Source organism: Myxine glutinosa, chromosome 11 (genome assembly GCF_964187855.1).
Source record: "Myxine glutinosa chromosome 11, kmMyxGlut1.1, whole genome shotgun sequence".
NCBI lineage: Eukaryota > Metazoa > Chordata > Myxini > Myxiniformes > Myxinidae > Myxine > Myxine glutinosa.
Genome location: NC_136271.1, coordinates 124,403,014 through 124,417,900, shown reverse-complemented (window position 1 = coordinate 124,417,900; position 14,887 = coordinate 124,403,014). Strand labels below are relative to the sequence as shown.

Below are 14,887 nucleotides of genomic sequence, written 5' to 3'. Positions count from 1 at the left end.
ATGGATTCCATGACTTTGCTGATAATTGGGAGCAGGCTGATTGGTCTGTAGTTGCAAGGATCTGTTTTTGCACCTTTTTTGTGTAAAGCGGTAATGTTTGCTGATTTCCAGGATGCTGGCAGATGACCTTGAGCAAAAGATAGGGTGAAAAGAACAGAGAGAGGGTGAGATAGAGAGGCAGAGCAGGATTTTAGGACCCGTGGGCTGATGCCATCTGGTCCAGTTGCAGAATCAGAGTCGAGGTTTGACAAAAACTCCTCCACCTTGTCAGGAGAGAAGGTCACAGAGTCCAGGAGCAGTTTGGTTCGACTGGGAAAGGTGGGAACAGAGAGAGATGGGTTTGGGACTAAGGATTTTGAGGCAAACACAGAGTTGAGGCATTCGGCTTTGTCACGTGCGATGTCAACTGTGTGGCCATTTGAGGTAAGGGAGGGGATGGAGGGGGAACAAACACCAGAAACGGATTTGACCAGACGCCACCAGGATTTGGAGGAAGGAGACAGGTTTGAGAGTTCATTCTTGAGTGAGGAGAGATAGTGCTTCCTGGCACTCCTGAGGGTAGACACACACTTGTTCCGAGCTTGGTGGAAGGAACTGAGATTTCCTTCAGTTGGATTAGCCTTCCAAGAGGCAAAGGCAAGTTGTTTCAGGGCAACTGCCTCACCACAAGATTCAGTGTACCATGGACGGGAGGAAGGGTAAGACAACTGAAGGCGAGATGGGATAAATCTGTGCATGAGAGAGATCAGTTTGCTTTGGAAGAATTGATGTCAGAGGCAGTGGAGATGGGAGACCAATCCAGACGATTGATGGCTGCTTGAAGACCGTCCCAATCGACCTGAGTGAAATGCCAGACTCATCGACGCTGAGGAGGCTCTCTGAGAATGGCCAGAGAGATGTCCACTTTGACAAGCACATGATCAGAAGAACCGATTGGAGCAGAAGAAGAGCAGCAGACATTAGCAGGGAAGTTAGTCATAACCAAGTCTAGAAGAGAAGATACTCCATTGGCTGAGATCCGGGTCGGGAAATTGACAGATTGTGTCAATCCCAGTGAGTCACAGAAGTCCTTTGCTGAGGTGCCATGACTGGTGAGAGAGGAACCCACACCCAACCAGGTGGCATGATGACAATTGAAGTCACCACATATGAGGAAGAGAGAGTTGGGATGAGTGGATAGAAGTTGGTCCATGTTGTCAGACAGTGAAATGTAGATGGAGTCATCACTGTTTGGGGGACGGTACAGAACACATATGAACAAAAGGTGGGAGCGGAGAGGAAGCCGTAGCCAGAGGTACTCCTGGGGGTGAGGAGGAGAGAGGGCAGTGCAAGGAGAGTGAGGAAGAGAGTTTTTGATAAAGATAGCCACCCCACCACCAGGCCGAGGCTCAGGTCTATCATACCGGAGGAGGGAGTAACCAGGAAGAGATATTAAGGAATCAGAGACATCTTGAAGGAGGAAAGTCTCTGTTAAGCAGATCAAGTCTGGATTGTCAGAAGCAACCTGTATGGAGAGATCAGTCAGGTTTGAGCGAAGGCCCCGGATGTTTGAGGTCCATACCGTTAATGAAGAGAGAGGGGGAGCATCGGGTACAGGACAGGGGAGGGGAGGAGTAGGGTAAGATGAAGGATGAGAGGGGGAGGTAGGGAGAGCAGTTGTTAGTGTGTCAGCGATTGCAGAAGAGTTCCAAGAAAGGGAAGGATGAGGAGGATGAAAGGTTTGAAGGTGAAGGGATGAGGCACAGTGAGGGGTTGTTTGAGGGGGGGCAGAGGAAAGAAGAAGGTTGGGGGGGTGGAGGTATGAGATAGAAGGGAGACGAAGTGGGGAGGAGGCAGCTTTGAGGAGGAGGGGGGAGGAGGGAGAATTGGAGAGGAATGGTATGGGGGGAGATTTGAATGGGAGGGGTTGGGGGGGAGTTTTGAAGGGGAGGAGTGAGGGGGGAGTTTAGGAGGGGAAGGGCAAGGGGGGAGTTCAGGAGTGGAAGGGCAAGGGGAGGGATTTGGATGGGAGGGGCAAGGGGAGGGATTTGGATGGGAGGGGCAAGAGGGGAGTTTAGAAAGTGGATGATTAATGAAAGACGAACATTGAAAACAAATTGGGTTTGTTGTGATTTTCAAGTTAGCAATCCGGTTCAGAATGATGGAGGAGGGATGGAATGAATGTGAATTTAGACCATGTAGTGAGGGAGACGTATAAGATATTGAATTTCTTTTTTTTGAGGTGGAATGAGTTGGAGAGGAAATTGAGAAAAGCCTTTTAAATAGGAAGAAAAACAGCGTGTTGTAAAATACCACTGAGTAAAACACTGAAGGGGAAAGGTTATACATATTTAAATAATATTTAAACAGAACCGTGAACAATCTTATGTGCACAAAAATACCAACGGGGGGAGAGCCGAGAGGGACCACCACGAGTCACGTGAAGGGCAAACGGTGGATGGCAAGGAGTTAATGGGGGCGGGGCGAACAGCACACCTGGACAGAAAATACAGGATGAGTCAACAGTACACGTGGAGAAAGGAAAATAAATGTTTTTGGTTTTTTTTTTGTTTGTTTGGTTTTTGGTGGGGGGGGGGGGGGGGGGAGGTGGGGATTTAGAACGTTAGACAGAGTATTATGTTCGGGGTAGAAGGGAAAAAAACTAAGAGCCAAGCAAAACACGATTAAGATAACAAACACCGACGTGGGTACAACTACAAGGCCGCACACGAGGAGCAGAACACGATTAAATAATTACAAGTTACAGGAAATTCAAACCAAAAGTAACTATAATCAAAACAATAACGCATGGACGATAAAATAACGAGTTGAAATTTGACAATCTATCTGGGGAAATGGGGGAGAAACACGTGGTCGAAGAACGAACGAACGAACGAATAAGAATGAATAAACGAATGAGAACAGAGAAGGAAAATGTTTTTTTTTTGGATTTTTTTGAGTTGTGATTTACACAAGGAAGAGGGCTATGGGGTGAAAAGATTGGGAAAACAGAGAACGAAAGTTATTGGATCACAAAAACACGGACCGCTGAGAGAAAAACAAAGCCTCAAGGTTGTACAGTGTTCACTGTACAACTACAAAGCCTCAAAACACGACCCGAATTAACACGATTTTCAATACAGGTATGAAAGATTTGCACCGAAAATCTTCGTCGGGAGACAATATATACACCATAAAATAAATAGTTATAACGAAAATACAAATGGGAACAATTACTTAACTTCGATTTCGATGGATAGCATGGAGAGCTGAGAATAAACGAACCCTCGCCAGCAAGACCGGAAACGGAAGTCAAGTGCAAGGAGAGTGAGGAAGATGGTGGTGAACAGCTGTTTTAAAGACCTGGAGGGAGGAGTGGGATTGAATGGAGTGGGGGAGTTTGTTCCAGAGGTGGGAAAAAAGGGAAATAAAGAGTGAAGGTGAGCAGAGAGCCTAGATTTTGGCAGTTTAACCATAAGAGGGTTGCTGGCAGATCTTGTGCGACCTGTAGGAATATTTGGGGGACAGAGCACAGAGAGAGCTGGGGGAGCAGGGCCGGAGAGAAGTCGGTAGAAGACAGAAAGACCACCAACCTGCCTGCGGTGAGTGAGTGAAAGGCCCTCGGATTTAGCTTCATCGCAGGAGATTCCAACGATTCTGAAAGCTTTGGTTTCAACAGCGTGAAGTCCAGCTAGGTGTGAGGCAGGAGCACTGGCCCAGGGGAGGAAACAGTATTCCATTGAGCTGCGGATGAAAGTCTTGTATGTGTTGAGGAGCGCAGGTGTGCCAAGGAAGGACTTCACACGACGGAGGATGCCCAGTCGGCGACTGGCTTTGGGGGCCAGCTTGGAAATGTGGTTTTCCCAAGAAAGATCATGGCAGATAGAGAGACCCAAAAGCTTGAGCGACAGAACTTCTTGGAGAGGATTGTTGAGAAAGTAGATGGGAGGGTTTTCCAGTCGATCTTTTCGGAGAGACATAGTAAGAGTGTGAGATTTGTCAGGATTGAAAGACATGTTTCACTTGTTTGACCAGTCTAATTTTGTCCAGGTCTGCAGAGAGTGAGGAGGCTGCAGACTGCCGATCTGAGGGATGAAGAATGGAGCGGCATGGAGTGGAGTCATCAGCAAAGAGATAGAGTGGATTTTCCAGAGTCGGAGAGATCATTGATGAAGACCAGAAAAAGCACAGGGCCCAGAACACGACCTTGGGGAACTCCAGCCAGAACAGGAGGAGGCGATGAGAGAAATCCATTCAGGGCCACACGATGACTACGACCAGAGAGGAAGTCCGCAAGCCAAGCATGGAGATTTCCATGGATACCATAGGAGGAGAGTTTGGTAAGCAGAGCTGGGTGCCAGACCGTATCGAAGGCACGTGATATGTCAAGGGAGACAGCTCTGATTTCCTGTTTGGCATTTAGGACCTCCATCCATTGTTGAGACAGCAGAAGCAACATGTCCAGAGTAGAATGACCTGGTCTGAATCCAAATTGATGATCGGAGATCAAGCCATTGGAGAAGAGGAAGGATTTGATATCCGAAGCAATGGTGGATTCCATGACTTTGCTGATAATTGGGAGCAGGCTGATTGGTCTGTAGTTGCAAGGATCTGTTTTTGCACATTTTTTGTGTAAAGCGGCAATGTTTGCTGATTTCCAAGATGCTGGCAGATGACCTTGAGCAAAAGAGAGGGTAAAAATAACAGAGAGGGTGAGACAGAGCGGCAGAGCAGGATTTTAGGACCCGTGGGCTGATGCCGTCTGGTCCAGTTGCAGAATCAGAGTCGAGGTTTGCCAAAAACTTCTCCACCTTGTCAGGAGAGGACACAGAATCCAAGCGCAGCTGGGTTCGACTGGGTAAGGTGGGAACAGAGAGAGATGGGTTTGGGACACAAGATTTTGAGGCAAACACAGAGTTGAGGCATTCAGCTTTGTCACGTGCGGTGTCAACTGTGTAGCCATTTGAGGTGAGGGAGGGGATGGAGGGGGAACAAACACCAGAAACGGATTTGACTAGACGCCACCAGGATTTGGTGGAAGGAGGCAGGTTTGAGAGTTCATTCTTGAGTGTGGAGAGATCGTGCTTCCTGGCACTCCTGAGGGTAGACACACACTTGTCCCGAGTTTGGTGGAAGGAACTGAGATTGCCTTCAGTTGGATTTGCCTTCCAAGTGGCAAAGGCTAGTTGTTTCAGGGCAACATCCTCACCACAAGATTCAGTGTACCATGGACGGGAGGAAGGGTAAGACTACTGAAGACGAGATGAGATAAATCTGTGCATGAGAGAGAGCAATTTGCTTTGGAAGAATTCCCAGGAGGAATTGATGTCAGAGGTAGTGGAGATGGGAGACCAGTCCAGATGATTGATGGCTGCTTGCAGACCGTGCCAGGCAGCCTGAGTGAAATGCCAGACTCGTCGGCGCTGAGGAGGCTCTCTGAGAATGGCCAGAGAGATGTCCACTTTAACAAGCACATGATCAGAAGAACCGATTGGAGCAGAAGAAGAGCAGCAGACATTTGCAGGGAAGTTTGTCATAAATAGGGCAAAATGGAGAAGATTGTCATGGGGACCGCAAGGCTAACCCCCGCTCTTGCGGGGAAAATGGCCTTAAAATGCATGTTGTTGTTGTTGTTGTTGTTGTTGTTGTTGTTGTTTTGTCATAACTAAGTCCAGAAGAGAAGAAACTCCATTGACTGAGATCCGGGTCGGGAAATTGACAGATTGTGTCAGTCCGAATGAGTCACAGAAGTCCTTTGCTGAGGTGCCATGGCTGGTGAGAGAGGAACCCACACCCAGCCAGCTGGCATGATGACAGCTGAAGTCGCCACATATGAGGAAGAGAGAGTGGGGATGAGTTGATAGAAGTTGGTCCATGTTGTCAGACAGCGACATGTAAATGGAGTCGTCACTGTTTGGAGGACGGCACAGAACACATATGAACAAAAGGTGGGAGCGGAGAGGAAGCTGTAGCCAGAGGTACTCCTGGGGGTGGGGTGGAGAGAGGACAGTGCAAGGAGAGTGAGGAAGAAAGTTTTTGATAAAGATAGCAACCCCACCACCAGGACGAGGCTCAGGTCTACCCTTCCGGAGGGAGTAACCAGGGAGAGATATTAAGGAAACCATTTCTGGCTGGCATGCATGTGGTCTTATTTGGTGAAGTTTCGTGAAGATCGGTTGAAAATTGTGACCTGTAGGCCGGTGAAACAAACAAACAGACAGATAGACAGACAGAGCACCACAAACGCAACCGACCAATATACTTGAAAAAATCTTTGATTTTTCAAGTAATAAATCAAGTCCTCAATGTTGGGAATGGTCCTCGGGGATCATGCAATCACTCGCGTCCAAGTACATCTCCATGCCCTCCTATATACGCCTCCATTACCTAGTTAGCTAAAAAGACCTCAACGACACAAGCAATCAGGTGTAATTGACATCGGCATGTAAAATACAAAAATAAATATAAAGAGGATAGAAAATTACACACAAGCAGGATGCATACCTCAGTGACGATCACAGGGAAGTACATTTTTGCTTGGGGAAAAACTTCGTGTTCCAGCAACGGGGGGTTCATCTCATCGTAATATAACTGCTGGTGTTGTACATCGATCCAAACCCTAGCGTTGAAAGCAAGCACAACTGCTCAACCCATCCATCATAAAAAGCTCATAAATGCTGGAATGGTAGTAATAGTGTACAGTTAGTGACAAAGCCAATCATCTTTAATCCACAAAATATATACATCTACATACATACATACATACATATATATAAAACACTGTGTGTGTGTGTGTGTGTGTGTGTGTGTGTGTGTGTGTGTGTGTGTGTGTAATGTTACCGATAGACTCCTAAACGGAGAGGCTCACGTACTTTATATTTGGCACAAACATGGCCATTGAGCCTGGGAAGAACATGGCCGACCTAAAAATGTATTTCATAATAATTTTTTACCATATTTTTAGCTCAGCGCATTTCAGCGAGGAATATTATGACCGGAATGGCAGAGCAGCGCGCTGATTCGCTCAGAGCGATCAAGTGATGTTCCTTGCCGCCATTAACTCAGTTACGCGTTCGCACGTATTTCAGAGCGAAAAGCGATTGCGTTTTTTCACATTTCAGCGAGGAACATTGCCATTCACACCACATAGGTTTTTTTTTCTTTCATCTTTAGATCCATATTTTTTTTCAGCGAGGAATATTATACACGGAATCTGAATCGGTGGCAGAGCAGCGCGTTGATTCGACGATTCGCGTGCCCTCCCTCCTCCCACCCCTCTCCTATCCCTCCCCCTCCCCCCCTCACGTTTATACACAGAATGCCGGGTACTTCCCCCCCTCTTCTCCCCTCCCCTCCTCTTCCCCATCCCCGCCCGGCAATGCCGGGTACTTCCCCCCCCCTCTTCTCCCCTACTCTTCCCCCTCCCCTCCCCCGCCCGGCAATGCCGGGTACTTCCCCCCCTCTTCTCCCCTACTCTTCCCTCTCCCCTCCTTCCCCCTCCCCCTTTCTTTCCCCTCCTCTCCCCTTCCCCTTCCCCCGCCCGGCAATGCCGGGTACTTCTGCTAGTATACATATATATACAGTATATACATATATACAAATATGTATATACTGTATATATAATATATACATATTGTTACGGACACGACTTAGATGTTGCTTGACCGAGCGGAATGGCCGCCGTGTTCGCACAGTTTACCCGATTACACTCGAACGTTGGCCGAATCGCGCTATGCTAAATCAATGAAGGAAAGGACACAACGGCTGGGATAAATGCAACGACACAAGGGGTACAGTTCTCAAGACCTCCGGAGGAGGATATAATTGGTGATGCAGAAACGGGTAGATTACACGGTAAGAGGTAAAGCACAGAAAAGATGGGCACTTGGACACAGTCTTATCTATCCCCGACAGACCACAGACAAACGGGACAAGACTGACTTACACAGGGATTGATGGCAAGGAAGGGCAGGCAGTCGATAGCACAAGGTGCACCTTGGCTCAGGGGCAGAATCAAACGCGGTCCGGTCCAGAGATGCGGGGAGGTATTCAGCGCTTGGAGGTGGCGTCTTCTCTCTCCGTGGTGTGGGCGCATCTGACGTCACCTCCCTCTTTCTGCGCATGCTCAGCGGGGAGTGACACGCCCTCGGCTCGTTAGCTCCGCCCCAGATGGAATCGGTCCGCCGCTTCTATTGGGTGCGGGGGGGTTACCGGGCTCCGCCCTTGACGAGGAGCTGACAGCGAGCCCCTGCGTGGTAACCCCGTCGGAGCACATGTTCAATGGCGGCTAACCAAGCCGGAGTGAGGACGCACACTCCCCGCGCCGCCGCCGCTGTTGTTGTTGTACCATGAGGAAGAGCTGCGGGGAGGTATTGGGAGGTCCTAAACTTTCTAACGGTGCCATACAATCACATTCTGGTGCAACGAAGAGTCAGAATTAATGGAAACGAGTCCTTAACTGACATAGACTAAGAATAACTAGCAAGATGTCCTATAGTTGTCTACGTGAGATGCGGTGGACCTGGATGCGACATTTAATGGGGGAAAAAGGGGGAGGTCGGGTCTACAGAGTGGTGTTTACAGAAAATGGGACTAGGGAATGGGGGATTGGGGATAGTTGGGAAGTATTGGGGAAATAGGGGAATATTTACAAGCGGATATGGATGGAGGCCAATCTCATATCCGCAACATTGCACCCTTCTCTACCTCGGGGCGTCCCGACCCGATAAATTTTTACTTACTTTAGTGTGGCACTCAGATGTAGTTCCCTCTACTATTAACTCAACCCTGAGTGCGACAGTTTTACAGATGTTCACAAATGAGTAAATATGTCCCCCTGCGACGTTGCACCCTTCTCCTCACAGAAACACACCCACAGGATAACCGAATTGCGGAAAGAATCCTCAAACTAAACATACAGCCGGTAGGGAGCATCATTTATACAAGACTACACTGATATTTACACTACGATCCAGGACCTGTTCTTTGAGGAACACATGCAGATGTTATGCATAGAGAGAGCACGCATGCCAGCATCGATACACCAACCCACGAGTGCTCTGTGGCCTTACGGCCTTTAATAATGTGCAGAGCACCCCATCCAAGCACCAAAAGCACCACCCCATCATGTACAGTCAGCACCATCCGGTGCACCAATAAAGTGTTCATAGTCACTGGTGGTGTCGCAGCCGGCCGATGTTCTGCCGCTGGTCTTGCCTTCATGTGGTGTACTTGGCCTTCTTGCTTCTTTAAAAATAAAGAAAGGCGCCAACCGCGTCCATTTCTGAATTGTGGTCGTCAGGGGGGCCAACTATAATAGTCTAGTAGGAAGACTAGGTCCCCCTGCACCTCCCGGAGATATACTTCTAATCAGTGTTTCTAGATTGGAAAAAATGTGTAGAAAATGACTAGCTATGGCCCCAAGCTGAAAAAATGTCCCACATACCATTTTTATGCAAATTACTGCTGCAAATTTTATGCAAAATTATGCAAATTTTATGCAAATTTTTGATGAGGAGTAGAGTTGAGGGGTCTTTGAGGGCTTCATCGAGGTGCTCTCGGTTGCAAGACTGGGTCATTCTGAGAAGCACAGCAGGGTCAGAGATCATGATGTTCTCCTCCTCAGTGAATCTCTCCATCAACAGCCTCTCCATTGCCTCACACACTGTTTTGAGGCAAAAGAGGGACTTTGCGTAGGCCTTTCCACTGAGAACACCTTTGAGAGATCCACTTGTTACTAGTTGTGCCTCAAAGAGAATCTCTGCATATCCAGAACCACGCATCTTGTGTCCAGTGAGCATCCCGATGTAGTTCATGGATGTGTGGAAGGGTCCAATCGTTACTACATGACTAGCAAATTCATTTGGCCAGCGCCAGATGATGGGAAGGGCTTTCATGCAGACACCCAGATCAAATGTATTCAGGACCCATCTCTGACCCACCTCAGCAGTTGCTGCCTCGGAACGCTTCAGTAGCTCACGAACAACTGCGTTGTCTGTGATCGGTTGGTGGATAGGCGTGCAGTAGTCGACTGTTGATTTGCTGGGTGGGGGAGAACCAGTTGCAGAGGTGAAACCCCCTAGCCCAGGCACAGGCTGCAGGCCATTGCCATGCCATGCAGGCACCAGGCACAGACCGATCACAGACAACGCAGTTGTTCGTGAGCTACTGAAGCGTTCCGAGGCAGCAACTGCTGAGGTGGGTCAGAGATGGGTCCTGAATACATTTGATCTGGGTGTCTGCATGAAAGCCCTTCCCATCATCTGGCGCTGGCCAAATGAATTTGCTAGTCATGTAGTAACGATTGGACCCTTCCACACATCCATGAACTACATCGGGATGCTCACTGGACACAAGATGCGTGGTTCTGGATATGCAGAGATTCTCTTTGAGGCACAACTAGTAACAAGTGGATCTCTCAAAGGTGTTCTCAGTGGAAAGGCCTACGCAAAGTCCCTCTTTTGCCTCAAAACAGTGTGTGAGGCAATGGAGAGGCTGTTGATGGAGAGATTCACTGAGGAGGAGAACATCATGATCTCTGACCCTGCTGTGCTTCTCAGAATGACCCAGTCTTGCAACCGAGAGCACCTCGATGAAGCCCTCAAAGACCCCTCAACTCTACTCCTCATCAAAAATTTGCATAAAATTTGCATAATTTTGCATAAAATTTGCAGCAGTAATTTGCATAAAAATGGTATGTGGGACATTTTTTCAGCTTGGGGCCATAGCTAGTCATTTTCTACACATTTTTTCCAATCTAGAAACACTGATTAGAAGTATATCTCCGAGGGGTGCAGGGGGACCTAGTCTTCCTACTAGACTATAAGTGGTTCACCTGTGTGGCATAGGTGCCACGTTGACCCAGAGGTCCATCAACGGGTGGTGCTTGCCCGCAAAAGAACTGCGGTCCATTGTGGGCGGCCACCAAAATTGCGGTCCATATGGTGTATCGATCCAGGCAGCAAGCAGCGAAAGTACAGGCCCACAACTGCGGAGCCAGCACCTCTCTCTCCTCTCTCTCTGCCCCAAAGCCAGATCCTCGGAGGTGGGAGACAAAAGAAGACAATTGAGTAAGGTGGTAAGGGCGCAAAAGTGCACGCAATACAAGGTAATGCACACTGGGGGCACATGGGAACCAGGTGAGACAGGTACGTTCCTACCGTACGCCCCCCCCCCCCACCAGGTAACCTACATTGCCCCTCCCTTACCCCTTACTGTATCCACAAAACACAACACTACCCATAAACATCTACTTTACACATCAACAAACGTCCCTACTGTCTACCCCGTTCCTCCCATAAACCAAATTCGTCTTCTCTCCCTCCTAACCAATCAAATTTGCCATTTCCAATTCAACATCAAAATTTGCCATCACCAATTCATCATCAGTCCCTCCTAAGGAGGGAGAGATGGAATCACCCCAATGTCTCATCCACGTCGTGATGCGTCTCACCAATCCAACCAGCAATTCTTATTTCCTGCAACACAGAACAAAGGAACACAGGTGTGGAGTCATCATCATCACCTCAGGTAAGTGGCTGCGTATGGTGCGACAGGTTCATCAATCCTAACTATTTCCTAACTGACTTTAACAACTTTACATTACCCGGGGTCTTTCCCTGCCAATCCATTGGCCAACTTACACTATGGGTTCTAAAAACCAATTCCCATTGACCAAACTGTGGTGCTTCTCAATTTGGGGTCTCACTCCCCCGATTCAACACTCGGTGCTCTCGCACAATTTCTGGGCTGTGACGTGTAGCTCTCCCAGCAGGTCTACCCACCTGCACACCTCCACCACTGTAGTTGCCACCCGAGCTTACCTGCTCCTCACCCTAACCTAACTAACTGGGGAAGGCCCTCTCGCACTCTCACCCCCTCAGTGCCCTCTCTGGCACGGGCTGCCCGATCCACACCCGGGATCCTCAGGCACCCACTGACACTAACGGCTCCCAGAGCCCACCTGCGGCCTCACCTGGCCGACATCCTCACAGTGGTGGAGTGCCCAAACCAACTATCACACACTAACAGGCTACACGCCCAGCCATTTCCACAACACTAATGCACCCATCCACAATACCATTCTGCAACCGCACCACAAATGCCAATATCCAACCACAATTTACCTATACCCTCTACCTAACACTTACACTACCCGCCCCGGGTACTCGTGAAAGGGGTCCACTCTTCCCCCATCCACACCTTCGCACCATGCACACCACTCCGTACCACTTACTCCATGTATTCCACACACCTGTACTTGCACACCTGTGCTATCACACCTGGTGCCACCTGCACCCTTCTCTCCCCAAGCGCATTCGCGCTGATCCACAACACTCACTACTCCCTCACTGCTCCACACACCTGTCCAGTTCTCACACAGCATCATCTCATCTAACTACTCCCCTCTGAAACTTGCGCTTCCCAGTCGTCCCTTTAAACTATTGCGCTCCCTCGTCATTATAATCCACACTAATCTACCTGCGTCCCCACTACAGGTATCAGTCACTAACTAACCTTAACGTCACCTAATGTCATCTTCGCTAGATCCCTACAATATAACCTAACCCACCCGGGCTAGTTTTCACTGCCCTCAACCCCATAAACTATAGCTCCTTTGCCCCATCATGGGAAGGGTGGCAGGGATGCCACCCTTACCCACCGGGCCCATCGCTCATCAATCCCCCAGTCCTCTGGCACTAATAAGCCCCCCTTATTCAGAGGTACTGGGTCCCGCCTCGGCATCTAAAGCCGAGGCAATCCACGGGGGTGCCTGCTCGCCGGTGTAAGGCCTTCTAGTTTCCCGGGGTCTGGCGGGGGGGGGGGGGGGGGGTGTCTGGGGTCGGCTAACCCGCTCCCCCCTGGGCGGAGTTAAGGACCTCAACCGCCGGGGATCATCCCGGCGCGTGGCTCGACAGTGCCGCGCCAGGTGACCCAGACGGTTGCAGGTATAGCACCTCACCTGATAAGGTGCTTGTCTCCGGAATTCCAAATTTCCCCCCCTGAAGGTCCGAATTGGATTACCCGCTCGTGGTCCACCGCGGGCCACCTCCGGGGCCGCCTGCCATGATCCAGGTCCCGCCAGGCGCTGGTCCACCAGCCTCCGGACCATGCCCGCCAGGTCAGGACTCATGTCGGGGGCGGGCCCCCTAAGGGGTCCGCCCTCCATCGGAGGTCCCACCTGGCGGACCGCCATTGCGTGACGCTCGCTCCCCCGGGCCAGGGGCCTCGCTGCTTCCCAACGGGCCGCAGCGTCAGCCGCCTGGCTCAGAGTCTGTGGGCGCCACATGGCGAGCTGTTGCCGGAGCTCAATATCCGGGAGGGCCTGGATAAAATGGTCCAGCGCCAGGCTTTCCCGGGAATCCGCTGCCATGCTAGCATGTGCGATCCCCACTGCGCGGCGAATGTCGTGGGCAAGTTCCCCGATGGCTTCCTGGGGCTTGCGTTTTCGCAGCGTGAGCTGAGCTTTAACAAGCTCGCTCTGCTGTTCAATGCCGAATCGATTAATTAGGGCATCGCGGAGGGCTGGCAGGGTGAGAGCACCCGCTGGTAATGCCGTCAGCACCTCCGCCGCCGCGCAATGCGGCCACCAGGTGTACTCCACCTTCGTCCTCACCCCAACCGTTGCCCTTACACACACAGTCAAACTGCGCCAGGTACGTGCGTAGATCACTCTTGCCGTCATACGGCGCGAGTGGGACCTTGTGGGACCACCTCGTATGCGAGTCGTTGCCCGCCTGCCGGACCCCGTGCGTCGCCCCTTGCGGGGTCAGCGCGGGGCCGAACCGGCCGGGCCCCCACAGTACATTACCCCCAAGGGGCTCTCGTGCCTCCCCTGTCCCTCGAACAACTACCCCTGTTGGTGTCGATGCATGGGTCACACTTCTGCAACCCGCTACCCATTCCATACCACCACAACCTTGCTCACCCACACCTCGCACCTCTCGTTCCATACCCTCCGGACCAGCCATACACCTCACTCTTGGCCTCTCACGAACATCCGGGTCTATCTCGACCTCCAAGCTTACTAAATCACCTGGCGCATCATACGCACGACCATATTGGTCATCACTTACACCGGGTCCTCTTTCTCTTCGCTTCTCCTCCATCACCTGCGAATCCCTCATCCGGTTAATGAGCACATCATCACGATCCGAACACAGACTTTGGACCAATTCTTTTACTTCCTCCTTTATCTCTTTCTTATCCTCTCTCCGTCGCTTCTTAATTTCGCTCACCCCTTCTTCCACTTCTTCTAATTTCTGCTTCACCTCCTTCATCTCCTCGTGCGCCCCTTTAAGTTCTTCCTCTAACTCCACTTTATTTTTTTCTATGTGCTCCCGCACCTCCCGCTCTTTAACCTCCATCACCTCTACCACCTTGTTCATTTTCCTCGTCAGGTCCTCGTGTACCGTCTGACACTCTTTTTTAATTACCCCTACGTCCTTTTTCATCTCCTTCTGTGTCGATTTTAACCCCTCTATTACCGTTGTGTTCTTCTTTACCTGGTCCCCCAACTCCTTTTGTCCCACTGTCAGTTGTTCTACTCCCAGCGTCAACTCCTCTATACCACCTTGCAATTTTACAGTCCCCTTTCTCACCTCCTTCTCCATGCGCTCCTTACAGTGCCTCACCTCCTCGCGCACTCCTCCGACCTCCTCACTCACACCTCTTCTGATCTCTTCTCCCATCACTTGCATCTCCTGCCCAGATGCCACCCTCATCTGCTCCATTTCCTCCCTGTGAGCATCCAATTTAGTTTCTACCCCCATTCTGACCCCCTCTATCTGCTGCCCCATTTTTTTAACTTCCCTTCGCTTGGTCCCTCATGTCCCTCAATTTGCCTTCCATACTGTTTTCTAACCCCTCTAACCCATTTTTCACTCCCTCTATCTGATTCTCCTGGGCA

The 14,887-nt window shown here is 50.2% G+C and overlaps 1 protein-coding gene across 1 annotated transcript in view; it reads right to left on the bottom strand.

Annotated features, from left to right (window-relative positions):
• Nucleotides 1-14,887, bottom strand: part of LOC137436891 (ATP-dependent RNA helicase TDRD9) — a 504,026-nt gene that overhangs the window by 93,494 nt on the left and 395,645 nt on the right. The window contains 1 exon segment of the mRNA XM_078787098.1: nucleotides 6,484-6,598. Within this exon segment, the coding sequence (XP_078643224.1) occupies nucleotides 6,484-6,598 (115 nt within the window).